General features: G+C 34.1%; 1 protein-coding gene across 2 annotated transcripts in view; it reads left to right on the top strand.

Moving 5' to 3' along the window:
* Positions 1–16,790, top strand: part of Cfap47 (cilia and flagella associated protein 47) — a 220,494-nt gene that overhangs the window by 184,275 nt on the left and 19,429 nt on the right. For both annotated transcript variants that reach the window (XM_034485406.2, XM_076919144.1), the window contains 5 exons: positions 2,277–2,433; positions 5,749–5,847; positions 13,166–13,325; positions 14,710–14,804; positions 16,157–16,312. In XM_034485406.2, coding sequence (XP_034341297.1) covers positions 2,277–2,433; positions 5,749–5,847; positions 13,166–13,325; positions 14,710–14,804; positions 16,157–16,312 — 667 coding nt within the window. The remainder of the gene's footprint in view (positions 1–2,276; positions 2,434–5,748; positions 5,848–13,165; positions 13,326–14,709; positions 14,805–16,156; positions 16,313–16,790) is intronic.

The following is a 16,790-nucleotide window of genomic DNA, read 5'->3' as shown; positions in this document are numbered from 1 at the left end:
ATAATTCTTGGATGCAGGGTATTTCTGCCTTCAGGCACAGGCATCTTGGTGGGTAATTGTTGGCCTCTAGCATCGCTGGCAGTAGCAGGAACTGTGGCATCTGTTACATTGCTTCTTCCCTGTGGAGTCATGACCTGCTGGGATATGCCTCCAAATTTTTAGACATAGTCTGCTAATTCATTAGGAGCTTAGAAAGTAGGTTCTGCAGCTGATATTACTCTTCCAGTTGCCCACCCAACAACAGAACCACCTGTGGCATCAGCTAGTGGCACATGAGTAATGGCAGTATGTTTAAGATATGGACCGGACCGTCCATAGTCAGTGATACCAAGTTCTCCCCATGTCACAAGACCAAACACAAAACCCAATTTTCTTCACTCTGGTCATTTTACATTCTTTGGCTTGATCTTCTAAAACACCACAACCACAGAGGATCAAATTCATATGCTTGTCAAATGCCTTAAAGTTACCAGTAAAGCCTCTGCCATCTTGCAAGTACCTCTCATTGTAGTCAATATGCTGCAGTATCTTGCTACTCTTACCTACACTCTTGATTCCTGTTTCAAAATAGCTGTAATCAACAGTAAGATTTAATACCTAGTGGAGGACTATAAATAAGGGTATGGTGCAGGTTCTCTTAGAAACAATAGAATCTTGACAGAAATTTGTCAGATAGTAGATAAATCCTGTTTTCTTAGACTTCCACCACACTGATTTTCCAAAACTGCTTTAACTACTTCTTGATATCTTAAATAAAAATGTATGTCTCCCTTCTGTCTAGAAATTATCACAGGAACTTGCTGCTACTGAGAACATCATGAGTACAGGTTAAACTCTGAGTTGCTCAGTTAAGCTGTCCTGCTTTTGACTTGGACTTTACCTCTGATTCATACTGTTCAATGTTATTCATGGAAAGGTGTAAACAATCCCTTGTTTGCTCCATCAAGTTGCAAATCACTGTTCAGAACCAAGCATTTGACATCTCGAGCTGCCTTTTTTCTCTGTGCCACAAAGATTCTTTTCAATTAATAATGTATATAATATATTCTTCACATAATATCAGATCATTTTCTTTACCTTCCAAGTGCTGTGTTTGTATCTGTGTGTATATGTATTTGTAATATAGTAGATTGAGATTAAAATTTCATTGATATACCCCAGTTAAAATATCAGCCATTAAAGAAATGACAGAAATTTGGCCAAGATACCAACAAAGACAGAAAACTAGTTCAGCCACTGTGGAAATTAGTATGCTGTATCCTAAGAAAACTAAATAGTTCTTCATATAACCCAGTTACACTTTACCTGGGTGTTTATGAGAAGGACTGCAGGTCAACACATCACAGTGATACTTGTACATCAATGCTTATTATTGCACTATTTACAATACTTAAGTTTTATAACCATTGTAGGTGTCAAATAACAAGAATTGTTTTAATTAGGGTTTCCATTGCTATGATGAAGCACATGACCAAAGCAACTTGTGGAGAAAGGGCTATTTGGCTTATATTTCCACATCACTGTTCATGAATGGACAAAGTCAGGATAGGAACAAAACAGGTCAGGAACATGCAGGCAGGAGGTGGAGGCCAGAGAAATACTGCTTACTGACTGAGGACGACCAGCCCACGGGTGGCAACATTCTCAGTGGTCTACCAGTCACTAAATAAGAGGAAGTCCCACAGGCTTGCATATAGCCTGATCTTATGGAGGCATTTTCTCATCTGATTCTTCCTTCTTTCCAATGATTCTAATTTGAATCAAGTTGACATAACACTAGCCAGCACAGAAATGGATGCATACAAAATATAACACATAGGTAGAGGGAGAAGGGGCAAGAGAGGAAATGAGAAATAGGGAGAGGGAAACAGGATTTTGGTCAGTCACAAGTAGTAAAGTTACATTATTTACGAGACACTATACATAATACTAATGAGTGAACTAAGTATATCTCAAAAACAAACATTGCCTATTTTTTTCTCATTTGTAGTTCCTAGATTCTATATAAATAAAATTATATGTGTACATATGATATGAAAGTAGAATCAAAACTATCTAGGGAGGTAAAGAGGAACAATAAAAGGGAATATGGAATAAGAAAGTCAATGGTAGCAGTGCATTCAGGGGAATATGCTTACTTATACAGAAATGTCAGTATGTGATTCAGTCAGTACCATATACAATAAGAAATATTGCACAGAGCAATAAAATAAGCAGTTTTATAAATCTTAAAAATCAAGTATATGTTCAATTATGGTTGTTTCTTTTTTCAACAGTTTAAAGAATGGAAATTCTACCTGTTTGGAGTAGGACTATTCCCCAGGCCTATAGAAATGGAAAGAATAACCACTATTCTTGGTCTTCAGGCTTCTGTCATGATACATTTCAAAAATCCTACCAGTGAAGATGTTTTTGTTGATCTAATATTAACAAGTAGGTTATTTTTCTTACATTTTATAGCTGTCTTTTCTGTTATAATATAAAAACATTTTATGAAATAAAACCATATAAATAAGAGATAAGATATGTTTGCTGAAACACACCTCTTAAGTTGTAAATGGAGAATCTATGCACCAACTAGAGGTCTTCTGATCTTAATTTTAAATTCACATATGAATTAGTTGATATATGATAATTATGAAAATTTTCAAATATTCCAGTTCTTATTATGCAAAAGTTTATAGAATTCTAGTGACACCTTTTTAGGGGTTCTGAAATCTTCCTGTCCAAAAACTCAAAAGGAAGTATTCCACCCTTGGCAATAGAGTTTTTGTTTAATTGCCCACTACATATGGAAGTATGTATAGATTGATATATAGATATAATAGACAGACAGATTTACAAACTTGGCAATAGAAACTTTGTTTAATAACCTACTACATATGGATGGATGGATGGACAGATAGATTTACAAGATAGCAGGTATTCTAACATATTTTTCTCTTTTCTCCTAGTCCCTCTACCCATCTCCCTGCTTACAATTTTCCAGCCCACTTATTCCACCTTTCTATTTTCATATTTTCTGTTTGCTACCATACCTCCTCCCTTAAGGACTTTTCTTCACTGCAACTATTAATAGTGTCTATCTTATTTCTTGGATTCTACAATAAATACAGGTTAAATACACAAAGCTATAAGCTTCAATGTAAAACCTACTTATGGAAATCATGCTTCTTTTATCTCAGAAAAGTTTAGAGTTTTTAAGAGAAGCTGTGCTTCTTGCATTCATAAATTTGATTTTTTAGCATTTTAAAGGCTAAATCCAGTAGTATTTGTGAACATGGTATGCAGACAGAGAGAATAGATTGGAGTTGAGAAGCACAGTTCCAGATTGAGAAGCACAGTTCCAGGAAGTTGGAGCCATTTATAGCAGAAAATTCCATGACCTTGGTATATAGAAATCATGTGCTACATTCTTCACATTTTTCCCATATCTGAGAAAATATTGATCCTTTAAAAAGCATAACCATTTCATGCAGTTATTTTATTTCCAAGTAACTATGTTATATAAAATAAATTATTCTAAAGGCATTTTATGTTGTTAACACATTTTATGCCAGATATGTATTTAGCTATGCTCAAATTAAAATTGTTCTATACTTAAAATCATAATAAATATGACCCAAAAACTGAAAACACTGTTTAATATTCTCATCTTTTGTTTCTGACTTTTGAACTCCTCAACTGGCACTCTTCAAGTCTACTTCCCAAATAATCATTTCCAAGAAAACTCTAAAACAGGGACCCCATAAGGTATTTGTCATATTCAGTTGTAAACATGAGAAGATTAAGGGACAGAGAGGACTGGCAACTTGTTTTTGATCACAGAACCATTAGGACCTATAAAATGAAGGAGCAGGAAAGGACACCTGAGCCTCCAAAGGCAAATCCTTAAGGACCTTTGCATATCACTTCTCAACAGGCAGAACTAGTCGCTAAATCCACCATACAAAAAGCTTGATTGAGGAAGTACTAATAAGTAACTGAATAAACTTAGATATTTTCTTTTCTCTGAGAACCCTGAAGTCTATTGACTAATTAACTTGAAAGAGCCCCAAATCTCTGTACTCTCAGTATACTATACCTTCCACCTGTCACACTAAGGATTTTGAGTCAACTTCACTCTTTGTGTATTTCATATACTCATGAGTTCAGATGACGTAGAAATTTTCATCATGATTTGTTAGAAATGTAATTAAAAACATTTCTTGGAACACTGCATGTTACTCTTTATACAATTTAGGAAACTGTTTTCAGTCATTTATGTTAAAAGACACTTTTTTGACCTATTAGTTGATTGCACTAAATGAAGCCTGATTATTATCACTATATAGTTATCTTTATAAATTGGCTACTGTCAAAACACTTTAGAATTACCAAGAACAGGTGAGCAGTCAGTGCTATACTTCAACCCTGGAGATTATTTATGTTCTTGAGCAAAAATTTAATTCTTTTCCAATTTTCTACCTATTTATAATGTATTTTCATCATTTCTACCCCATCATTTCCCTTTCTCACCAATACCCCTATTCTTAACCCACCCTTTGTTCTCAACAAATTTCCCGGCAACAATACTTCAAATATCGTCTATATAACTATGGGACTCCCTTAAGAGTATTATATCAGATGAAGACATAAATGTATATGGAAATAAACCATAAAATAGTAAGCTTATGGTGTTTTTCAGTGTTATAACATATAATTCTCTGGAAACTATAAAGCCTTAAAGGTAAACCATAGCTCACAACTTCCTTTCAATCTGATTCACACAGTTTAGGCATAGATGTCTCTAAGCAAGGAACTGTGCAGTAATAATAGTAGAAAGAAGATAGACCTTTGAAAAAGAGCTTTCAGTTAAGAATTATGTAAGTCAAGCTATAGGAAAATTAACAATTCAAGGGTCCATGCATATGTTACTCTTTGATAATTTCAAAAGGTATCTACAGAGGAAATGGCCAAAATACTCTTAGGATTAGTAAAAATTATCTAATGCAGATCATCAATGAATATTTTGAAACATAAGAGAATTTCTGGGAAAATTTAAATGGTCTAAGAACTTAGGATTAGTCCTAGATTGTTATTAGTCCATTATGCCCCACACTAAAGCCCTGTGAATTCATGACTTATGTTAAATTTTGCAGACAACTGTTGAAGTTAACTGGTTTTCAGTTGTAGAAGTCAGCCTTAGAAATTGTTCAAAAGTGGGGCTGGAGTGATGGCTCAGTAGTTAAGAGCACTGAATACTCATTCAAAGCATTTTTGAATCATGAACTTCTATGATTAAATATTTTTCAGCATCTCCTTCCAATTTACATATATATATATATGCATATATATTGAAATTTTACTACCCTTTGAATTTATCTCATTTGTAGATTTGTAGATATTAGTATATGATTGTTTGTACTGGGTTTAATTTTACAATTAACATTGCATAAATTAGATATATGCATATAATGTGCTATAATCCAGATTAAATGAATAGATTCTCCATATCTTTTATTTGAGTACTAAAATTAAAACTCTACTAAGTTGTGAATGGATTTTGAAATATTTTAGTGTTACATAGAAAACCAATTCTAATGTTGAGTATGTTCCTCAATTATGTCACTTAAATTTCATGTCAAAACCTACTTTTAAACATTCTCATCTAAGTTTCAAAGTGACTTAATTTAATTTCCACTCTCATAGAATTTTATTTCCTCAAGGGTGATACTGAATTGTAATATCTCCTTGTTTCTTAATTAGATAAAGAACATCCCAAGAGTCCTGCAATTGACCAGTGCTGGAAGAGCTTCCTCCATGATAATGCTGCCTTCCGGTTTAGCTCTCTGAGGCGTACACATGGTACAGAATTTCTGTCTTACATTCTGCACACTGCTACATTTAAAAGATAGCTAAGTAGTACTCCATTGTGTAAATGTACATTTTATTTATCCATTCTTCAGTTTAGGGACACCTAGGCTGTATTCAATTTCTGACTATTAGGAATAAAGCTGCTATAAACATAAGGCCACCAAAAGAAGATCTATAGGGTCAACCTTGGCTCATGGGGTCTCACAGAGACTGAACCACCAACCAAAGAGCATGCATGGGCTGAAACTAGGCCCTTATACATCTGTACTAGGTGTGCAGCATGGTCTCCGTGTGACTCCCCTAACAAGTGAAGCAAGGGCTATCTCTGACGCTGTTGCCTGATTTTGGAGCTCTTTCCCCTGGCCTACCTTGTCTGGCCTTTATAGGACATGATGCAGCTAGTCCTGATGAAACTTAATGTGCCAGGGCTGGTTAGTACTTATGGCATGGGGTTTTCCTTCTCAGAAGAGGAGAAGAGAAATTTTGGGAGGGGGTATTAGGATGCGACAACAAGGAGTATTGTTGGGAAAGGGGGCTGGGGATCCCAGGGTTCCTCCCGCCATGCTGTGGGTATTCGACTGGGAACACTTTGGGTTCCTCCAGCTGGAAGTTGGGCCTGGCTGTTCATTAACTAAAAGCCTCTCCCTGGCTCCTCACGGTTCCTCATAGCGGCACAGCCCCAACACACAAGGAAGCCCTTGGGCTTCAAAACTGGCTTATTCACATGGCGGATGGACCTGGATGCATACCCCATAAACCCAGGATTGACCTGAGTTAAAAGGGGAGGGGAGAAGGGGGAGGGGCTGGGGAGGAATGTTTAATGGCTCCACCTCTGGCCTTCAGGTACCTCATTAGTATGTAAATCTCTCTAGGGCCTGTTCGTGCCCTCCACCTGTGTGCCCTCCACCTGTGTAGTGACTGAAGGGTGAAGGTGGAATGGAGATTAGACCTCCTGTTAGGCCCAACAGAGTATTAGGGGTATTAGGATACAATCAGAATATAAAATGAGTAAATAAATTAAAAGAAAAGTTTTAAGTTCTGTATATAGATTTATCCTGTTTTTGAAACTTTCAGTGTTTCAATATCATACCAATTGAAATAGAAGTATATTAGTACAGGAAAATTTTAGGAGATTGTAAAAGTTAAAAGTAATCATGAAAACATGAAAAATGATTTCAACTTTGAAGACTGTTTACTTGCAAACTTATTTTAAAATATAAATATAGCACTTCTAAATAGTCTCGTCAATATAAAATCAAATAGGAATAAATTTTAAAAATAATGAATCTTCTTAAAATTCTAAAGTTAGGCTAGAGATGTAGTTCATAGAATGTGTATGCCTACCCCATGAGGTCTGAGGTTCAATTCCTTGTTCCACAAACAAGTAAAAACAACACTATATATCAAGAATTATGAATTTGTCTAAAATAATAAAGTTTTAAAATGATAATCATTAATTTTATGGAAATATGATAAATATTATCTTAACAAAACTGTTAGTTGAAGTCAATAATGACTACTAACTTCTCCCCACAATGGGGTGATTATCTTCTTTTATTTATTTTTTATTAATTAATTTATTCACTTTACATCTTGATTATAGACCCCTTTCTCCTCTTCTCCCAGTCCCACACCCTATTATACACTCCCCTTCTCCTTTGAGAAGGGAAAGCCCCTCCCAATTGGGTAACATCCACTAAGCACATCCTCTTGTATTTCTTTTAAATATTGGTATCAGTATCTTTTCTTTAAACAAAGATGTAGTTTGTTTAAAACATGTTTTAATGCAGTTTTAATCATAGGCATTAAACTAAGAGATGAGAAAAATACAAAGGTTAAAAACAGAAAAAAGATGGACTGTGAAAGTGACTCAGTAAAGTGTTTCTTGTCCAAGCAGGAGAAACTAAGTTCAATATCCAGGACTGATATAAATGCCTGGTTTGGCAGCACACGCCTGTGATCTACTGAAGAGGTAGAGACAGGCAGAATCCAGAATCCTTGCTGACCCAGCCAGCCTAAATGAGCTCCTTGTTGCATGAAATAAGGACAGTGACTGAGAAAAACATATGCAATCATAGATGTACATACAGTCATACATTTGCTCATTTGCTCACACACAAACCTGCACATGTGGAACAGAGAGAGAGAGAGAGAGAGAGAGAGAGAGAGAGAGAGAGAGAGAGAGAGAGAGAGAGAGTCAGACAGACACACAGTTGGTAGGTGAGAGGAGGATGGGAAATTCATCTATATGTAAGTTAAAAATGTATGTTATTGTCTGAAGTTAGGGCTTTTCAAGAGAGAACTGATATAACCAGTTCAGAAATTCAAAACTCATGAATTTGATACAATTTCATGGATGATGATTATTACTCTCACTGCATTGAGAAAACTGAAATTTAGAAAAAATTAAACCAGAATTCAGTGAAATTCTTGTCTCTGTCCTGGGGTCTTCCATTTCTATTTCATTATAATAATGCAAAAAGTATAAGCAACAACTTATAAAAGAGGAAATAGAAATTGCTATAAAATTAAAATACAGACCAGTGAGATGGCTCAGTGAACAAATGTACTTGCCACCAAGCCTGTTAACTTGAGTTCATGCCCTAGGACACACATATTAGTTGGAAAACTATGATTTTCGCAGGTTTTTCTCTAACCTCTACATACAACATGTGCTGTAGAGCACACACACGTGTACACAAATACAAAATATATGAAAAAGCAAAATGGTAAATAAACAATTTGAAGTTTGAAATACTTGCAGCAAAATTAATAGCCAAGAAGGCATTTATTTAAAAAATGGTCCCAAGATTTTTTCCAGTTTTTTCTTTATTTTATACTTTAATAAAATTTATAAGATCAAGCTTAGTATGGTGAAATTGGGACAGTTTTTATAGAATAAAAGTTATTGAATAAAGTTTTTTAAAAATTATACATATATATAATTACCAAGGTATGATTGATATATGCACAAAGACATTTGATATCACTTAGAATAAAAAATGGATTTATTCTCAAATAGCAATTTCATATTTGTATCATTTAAATTTCTATAATTATATTTATTATTATTTATGTATATTAATTTTTATTTATTATATTCAATTATTATATTTATTAATCATTTTCTTGAAAAGGCTTCAATTGATTCTGCATAGTGTTTTTACATTGTGATTCAATTGAAAATTCATCTGCATTTGAATCCTTTCTGTATTTAATAAGAAATCATTACAAGTATATAAGTAACTTTTTCATTTTGTCCTTTAGTTCATCCACATACTGCTTTCCTATGCAATGAAAATTGTATTTAATTACACATTCAGTTAGCCCATTTCTTTCATTTTCAATGAATAATACTAGTCATTTTGTTGCTATTTTTCCAGTGCGACCTATCATATATTTGAATCTTACATTTTATTCCATTGATACATGTTGCAGGGTTTTCAAGTACCATAAAAATATTATCAGTCCTTGGAGAGTTTCATACAAAGTTTGGTCATAGTAAATCCCCATCTGCCAACTCCTCTCAGATCCACACAACCTTCCCCACCCACCCAACTAGATTTGACAGTATTTATCATCCTGTTGAGGACCATTTTTTTAAAAAGACATTTATGACAGTGATTATAAGAGTGAGTAAAGTTCATATTTACTGGACAAAAATATAAAGCTTGTAGTAGCTGCACATTTATTTTAAATAATACAGAAAACTGTTTTATGTAGTATTAATTTCTGTAAAATACAGAAAATGAATTTTGTGTCTTAATTTTAAGTTTTCTAATTTTAAAAACTGGAAAAACATTATGGCTTGAATTGTTTTCATTGTCTTCCAGTGGTTTTTAAGTTTTGCCGGCTTTTCTTCCGGATTCCTTATTGAAGTTTTGTTTTTATCTTTTCTGTTGTGACTTGACTTTTAAGATAAACAGTGAATACTTGCCTGGGCAATGGCTTTGATATTTCCAAATGTGTTTCTACTGTATGCTTTAAAATCTCTAAAGCAGTTCACCTTCTAAAACATTGTTTGTTCTGATATTTAATATGCTTTGATATTAATGTCAGAGTTTCCTGATTATTTAACGACTATGAGCAAAAGGATGGCAGCACACATGTGAGCTCTGTGTCTCATGCTACTATTGCCTTTTTTTGCTAATTAAGAAACCAGCATGTGGCTTTAAGCCCAGCACTCCTGAGTTAGAGGCACATGGAGCTCTATGAATTTGAGCCAAGCCAAGGCTGCATCCTAGAGAGACCACCTTAGTAAACATACTTCCCTGGGAATAACATTATTTACCATGCACTTGAGCCTTTTTTATTCTTAGGGTCGGTGACATAATAAAATCTAATTTTTTTTTTGGGGGGGGGGTTTATTGGTGTGTTTTATTAGCATATATTAGACACAATACCAGGCTTCATTATAACATTTATACCATCCCTTATCCCCCTTCCACCACCACTAATGCCTTTACTCTTAAGTAGTTAGTCTTCCTTTTACTTTCATGTTCACTCCCCTGCCCTTTGAGTGACTCAGTGAATTATAATCTCATTTTTTTAATTTGTGTACCAGAGACAAATAAAATACTAGTAACAGAATCACCATTTAAAATAACATATGTATCAGACAAATTTTATCTTTAATATAGAATTTCAAGAGCTAATAAATGTTTCATACATAAATTGTTTTGCTAGTAATGGTGTAGCATGTATATGCTGTCATCAATTAATATAACTATAGACAAGAGGTTTATACTGTAAGACACTTTAATTTTGAAATTTTTAAAATATGCCATTTTGAACTTCCCACTTCTGCTCAGCAGTTTTGAAATGTTTATTACCAGTAGAAAGTGCATTGTTCTCATCTCCATAGCAACAGCCAAAAAAAAAAAAAAAAACCTCCACAACCATGCAGGTACAATTCAGTGTTAGAATGCTTACTTAGCATGCTCAAGTCCCTACCTTTCATCCTCCACATAACAGTGTGTATATATACAAAAACATATATACATAGCACGTATACATACATGCACATATTAAATTTTCAAGGGCTTAGGATTGAGCACTTGTGTACAGTACAATGACCAGGAAAAAATGAGGACAAAAATATTGAACATCCCTACAGTATAATACATTATCATTTATAGAATTGGTTTCTGGGTGAGGGTTTCCTGAGATATAAATAAGTAAATAAATAAATACACATTTAGAGAGAAAGTAACAATGTCATCATTTTGGAGAAATTTAATGTAATTTTACAGTATTATCTTCATTAATGTTGAGAGTCTTATAAGTTAAAATATGTTCTAAGCCAGTGGTTCTCAACTTTCCTAATGCTGCAATTTTTTAATACAGTTGTTCATGTTGTGGTGAGCCCCAACCATACAATTTTTTCTGTTGTTACTTCTTAATTGTAGTTTTGCTACTATTGTGAATTGTAATGAAAATCTCTGATATGCAATGCCAACAACGTCTTAACCCATAGGTTGAGAATCACTGTTTAAGGATATCTATTATAATTTCTAGTACCATCTTGACAACAAAATTCCTGTTTTATTCTACTTTTAAACATTAGATTTGCTTTTTATTTTTAAAAAATGACTTCGGGCTTCTGTTGCATAAAAATAATTGTATTCAGTCTGATGGACAAATTAACATATTCTGTCAATTGAGATATTTAAATTAAAAATGATGAGAAATGCAGAACATGATGGATGAGAGTTTAAAATGAAAATCTGAATCTGTCAGATGTAATTGGAGCTGAATCTTCTATGTCAACTTTTCAATTACATTTAAGCTGCATTCTTTTTTCATTAATTTATTTATTCAATTTACATCCAGATTACAGCCCCTCTGTCTCCTCTCCTCCCAGTTCTACTCCCCCAACCCTACATCTCACCTTCCCCACTTTCCTTCTCAGAGAAGGGGAGCCCTGTAAGGGCACCAACCTTCCTTTGCATTTCAAAACTCATCAGAACTAAGCAAAAAACCAAAAACAAAAACAAAACAACAAAAAACTCCCACTGAGTCCAGACAAGGCAGCACAGCTAGAAGAAAGGGATCCAGAGGCTGTCAACAGAGTCCAAGTAGGAGACACCTCTGGCTCAAATTACTGGGGAACTCACATGAAGACCAAGCTATACATGTGCTATGCATTTGTAGGGGGCCTAGGTTGAGTCCCTGCATGGTTGATGTTTCTGTCTCTGTGAGGCCCCATGAGTCCAGGTTTATTGGCTCTGCAGGATTTGTGGTGTCCTTAACACCTGTGGCTCCCCCAAAACTTCCCAGGACTCTTTCACAAGACTTCCTGAGCTCTGTCTAATATTTGGCTGTGGGTCTCTGTATCTGTTTCCATTGGCTACTGGATGAAGCCTCTCAGAAGACTAGACTCTTGTCTATAAGCATCACAGAGTATCATTAATAGTGTTAGGGGTTGATGCTCCAATGGGGTGGGTCTCAAGTCTGTCATTCCTTTAATTTCTGCTCCATTTTCATCCTTACACATCTTGTAGGTAGGGCAAATTTTGGATCAAAGTTTTGTTGGTTGGTTGGTATATCCCTCCTAGCACTGAAAGCCCAAACTGGATACAGGAGGTGGCTACTTCAGCCTCCATATCCCTTGCTGGTAGGAGTCTCAGCTAGGGAAACCCCCATATCCTCCTAGGAGCCTCCCCTACCTCCTGTCTCCAGCCTGTCCCAAAGATGTCCACCACCAGAGATTTCTCTTCTCTATCCCAGCCCTCTCACCACCACTCTTGCTTTCCCATACCTGATCCTCATCTCTCTTCCCCTCCTCACCCCTTCTTCCACTAAGTTCCCTCTCTCCATCAACTTCTGATGTCAAATTTATTTCCCCTTTTGAGTGAGATTCAAGCATCCTCCCTTGGGCCCTTCTTGTTACTTAGCTTTTTGGGTCTGTGGATTATAGCATGGTTATCCTGTACTTTATGACTAATATCCACTTATAAGTGAGTAAATACCATTCCTGTCTTACTTGGGTCTGGGATACCTCTCTCGGGATGATATCTTTTATTTGCATCAATTTGCCTGTACATTTCATGTTGTCCTTGATTTTTATGACTAAGCAGTATTCCCTTGTGTAGATGTAACACATTTTCTTTATCCATGCTTCAGTTGAGAGGTGTCTGGGTTTTCATTTTTCTTTACAGGTAAATAGAATTCCATTGTGTATCTGTAAGATATGTTGGTTAAAGGACATTTCAGTTATTTCTATTTCTGACTATTATGAATGGAGCAGTAATGAACAGGCTGAGCAAGCATGTTGTAAGATTTTGAAATTGTTTTATGTATTTTACAGGAATTGTGGTACCTCCTAAAGGAAACTTAGATATTCCAGTTTTATTTATACCTTCCACTATGACATTATATAAAACAATGGTGATTGTTAAGGTGAAAAGAACAAACAAAAAGCCTTGGCCTATTGACAATTTTGATGAACTAAGTGAAGACACTAAGAGGTAACAATTATGACATAGAAAGAAAATAGTATGTGTTTTGACTGAACGTGATGTGATAGGTTTCCTTACTGTGTGATACATATTCAACATAAAGCTCAACAGGATCTGAACTACTGCAACTCATTTGTATAGAAAAATAAATTTGTTTGTTGAAGTATTACTTTTAACCAGTCAGATGTTTAGAAAGGTAAAATAGTGACTGACTGCATCAGCAGCTTGTCTGAGTGAAATTGAGAACCTGTATGGCTCACACTCACCATGGGTTGAAACGCTGCTGCAACCAGGGTGTATTGATTCTGTCACTGCCAAAATGAAGGTAACTTACATTCTTTCCTTAGCTGAGCATTAAGCCTACTTCAATAATAGTATAAAATATAAATGTGTCTTCTGCCCTTATACTTTAATTATAATAAAAACCTTAATTGAAATTGAAATCTTAATTTATCACACAGTTATGTATATTTTCCTCCATTTGTTTTTACTGTAGCTCAATTATTATCCATTCTTCCAGGAATCTCACCATTCCCAGAGTCAAAGTTAATTAAATGTGTGCACGTGCACACACACACACACACACACACACACACACACACACACACTATCCCAATGAAAAGTTACAATGAAAGGAATCTTATTAAAAACCTACTGAGCATTATAGGGAAGTTGTGGTTAAAAGCCCTTTGAGTATAGTGTCCTAGGCAACAGTTACACAAGTCACATACACAACTAATCTTCTGTGTAGTGTTTACGATTTTATTTTACAAGAAAATTCCATCTTCAGAAATAATCAGCGAACTTCTATATTTTTTCTTAGAAGTAGATGAGGTATATGCTCTCATTTTTACTGTGGTCATCTTAAAATAAAGTTGACATACCTTTCTGAAGCCATGTAATGAACTGTATTTTGTGATTTTCAGTTACCATCTAGTTACAGCAGTAAACTGAGATGTGCTCTTGGAAGGCATATGACTGAAGCTTCTACATTTTCACTTATATCCTATGGTGATTTACTTTGGAATAATTTTCTAAGACTTCCTTGTATATGTTTATAACATCATCAGTTTAAAAAAAAAGGTTTTCACTTCTGTACATTTGTCTGCCTAAATATAATTTCATAAACTTAACCTAAATGCTTTCTGAGTAATAAAGAATACAGTCTTTTTCATTATTTTGTTTTTTTGAGAATATAATTTCATGAATTCCTTTTTCTTACTCCAAACTTTCCAGTATACCCCAGCCTTCTCTTTTACATTCACGGCCTCCTTTTTTATTAATTAATGTTACATACCTATTATAGATATAGATACAGATGTATAATTATTATTTCCTTGATCTATATTGGCAGTATTTATGTTTTGTGTTAACTCTCCATATTTTTAAATAGGTATATAGGAGTAAACTATGGGGAAGTTCAAGCAATACACTGGATGTACCCTATTATTGGACTCCCCCAGGCACCACCCCCTAAAAGTTCTCCAGGTAAGTATATTGTACTCAGGAGAGAGAAAGCACAGAATTTCAAGGGACATTAACCACCCTGTAACTCCACCTCTTTTTGAAAGTACAAGCAGGTATGCTGCAAGCAGCCCTATTGTTGAGAAGACTGCAACATTACTTTCTTTCTCACCAGTAGATATGGTAAATCATGTCTTGAGTAACTACCATAAAAATTCTGATGGAGATTTTCAAGAGCTTGAAATTTTGTTCTGTCATGCTCCAGATTAATTATTGCAAATGAAAGAATTAGACTTCTATCTAGGCTGAGGCTATAGTTCAATGGTATAGTGCTTCCTTGGCATGTTAACGGGCCTGGGTTCCATCTTCAGCAACAAAACAAAACAATAAAGAGATGAAATGTGACTCATCTCTACTGAACTTAGATTACATTATCACATTGAAATAGGAAGAAGTGGTAAGTTGGACCAGAACAATTCCCTAAATGTGATAGTACTGGTTATAAAGCCCAAAATTAAATACTTCCTTATTTTAACTGGAGAAAATATTCACATATATAAATGTCTCTTTGACATTGTTTAATAGTATTATGGAGCTACTATCAAATATTAGTTACTCTTATGTGATTACTAATTATGCATACAAACATTTGATTCTCATATATATCTTGACAAAATTTACACTTGATAGTGGTAAATATTAGCATGTAATATATGTGTAATTACCATAGAGAGATCTTTAATGCTATGAATTAACATTCACAATACATTTAAGGTTTATGTTAAGTCATCTTCTCTTATATATAGACACTAATGTGATAGATTTTATAGATCTGAAATTTAAAAATCATTGTAAGTATGAATGTTAAAGTACATGTAAAAAGGCAAATAGTGGTTTTTAAATAATACAAATTCAGTATTATTATACTTTAATTTTAATTATTTGAAGGCACATACTTTACTGTTTTAAAAATAGATCTGAGAGTCCCGCAGTGACTATGCAGATTTTTAACATGTGGTTCATGTGTCCAGAGTTGCTACTTGAGGTAATAACATGACCATATCTGTTCCTGAAGCAAATTTCTACATATGGTCTTTTATGTGTGTGTGTGTATACACACACACACATACACTCACAAACATATACATATACATATATATGTTACATATTTGACTTTGACTTTAGGATACTATTTTTATCTACTATTTAATGTTCATGTTTATAATGTATAGCTGTTTAGGCCATATGAAATGCGATATGAAATGCCAATTTAAATTATGTTCAATGAAGTTTTATTTTTATAAAAATTTATTTCATCTCAGTAATAATAATTGTACATAACGGTTGAATTACCTAAAACATTTTTTCTCCTACAGTTATCATAAGATGTCAGGCCAACAAACGAACAGAAGAGAAAGTGGAAGTGACAATGATTGGTAGTTTTTTTGGCACACGTCCATCAGCTGACTTGACAGAATTTTTAGTTTTTCCAAAAAGAAATTCATCTGACAGTATTTATGAAGAAGTTGATGGTAAGAGAATTATAATCATAGCTTTAAAAATTAATTACAGTAAATAAAAGTTCATTTACTTAAAATATAGGTTGCTGATTGTTCAGTAAGTAAAATCCATTTACTTTTCTTTTACAATATAACATTCAAGTTAGTACTTAAGAATGTTGTAAATTCTCTTTACATAGCAGTTTTCTCAGTTGTGATAATAGTTATAGTTACTACATGATTTACATGAAATGGATTGTAAATCTTTCAACATTTAGTTTACAAGATAACTCAACTTTAATATCTTTCTCTATTTCTCTCATTTGTTTGTGCATGGTTTTGAACATTTAGCCTAGAATTTCATACATAATATGCAAATACTTTGCCATTGAGCTCAACATTGAGTCCCTACTGGATTCAAGAATTGTTACTGAAGCCATATTACATTTATAAACAAATTTGTATGAGTGTTTCTTACTTTAAAAAAATAGAAAAATTATATGAATTAAAT

The sequence above is a fragment of the Arvicanthis niloticus genome, chromosome X, assembly GCF_011762505.2.
Source record: "Arvicanthis niloticus isolate mArvNil1 chromosome X, mArvNil1.pat.X, whole genome shotgun sequence".
NCBI lineage: Eukaryota > Metazoa > Chordata > Mammalia > Rodentia > Muridae > Arvicanthis > Arvicanthis niloticus.
This window is presented reverse-complemented; position numbering and strand designations above follow the sequence as displayed.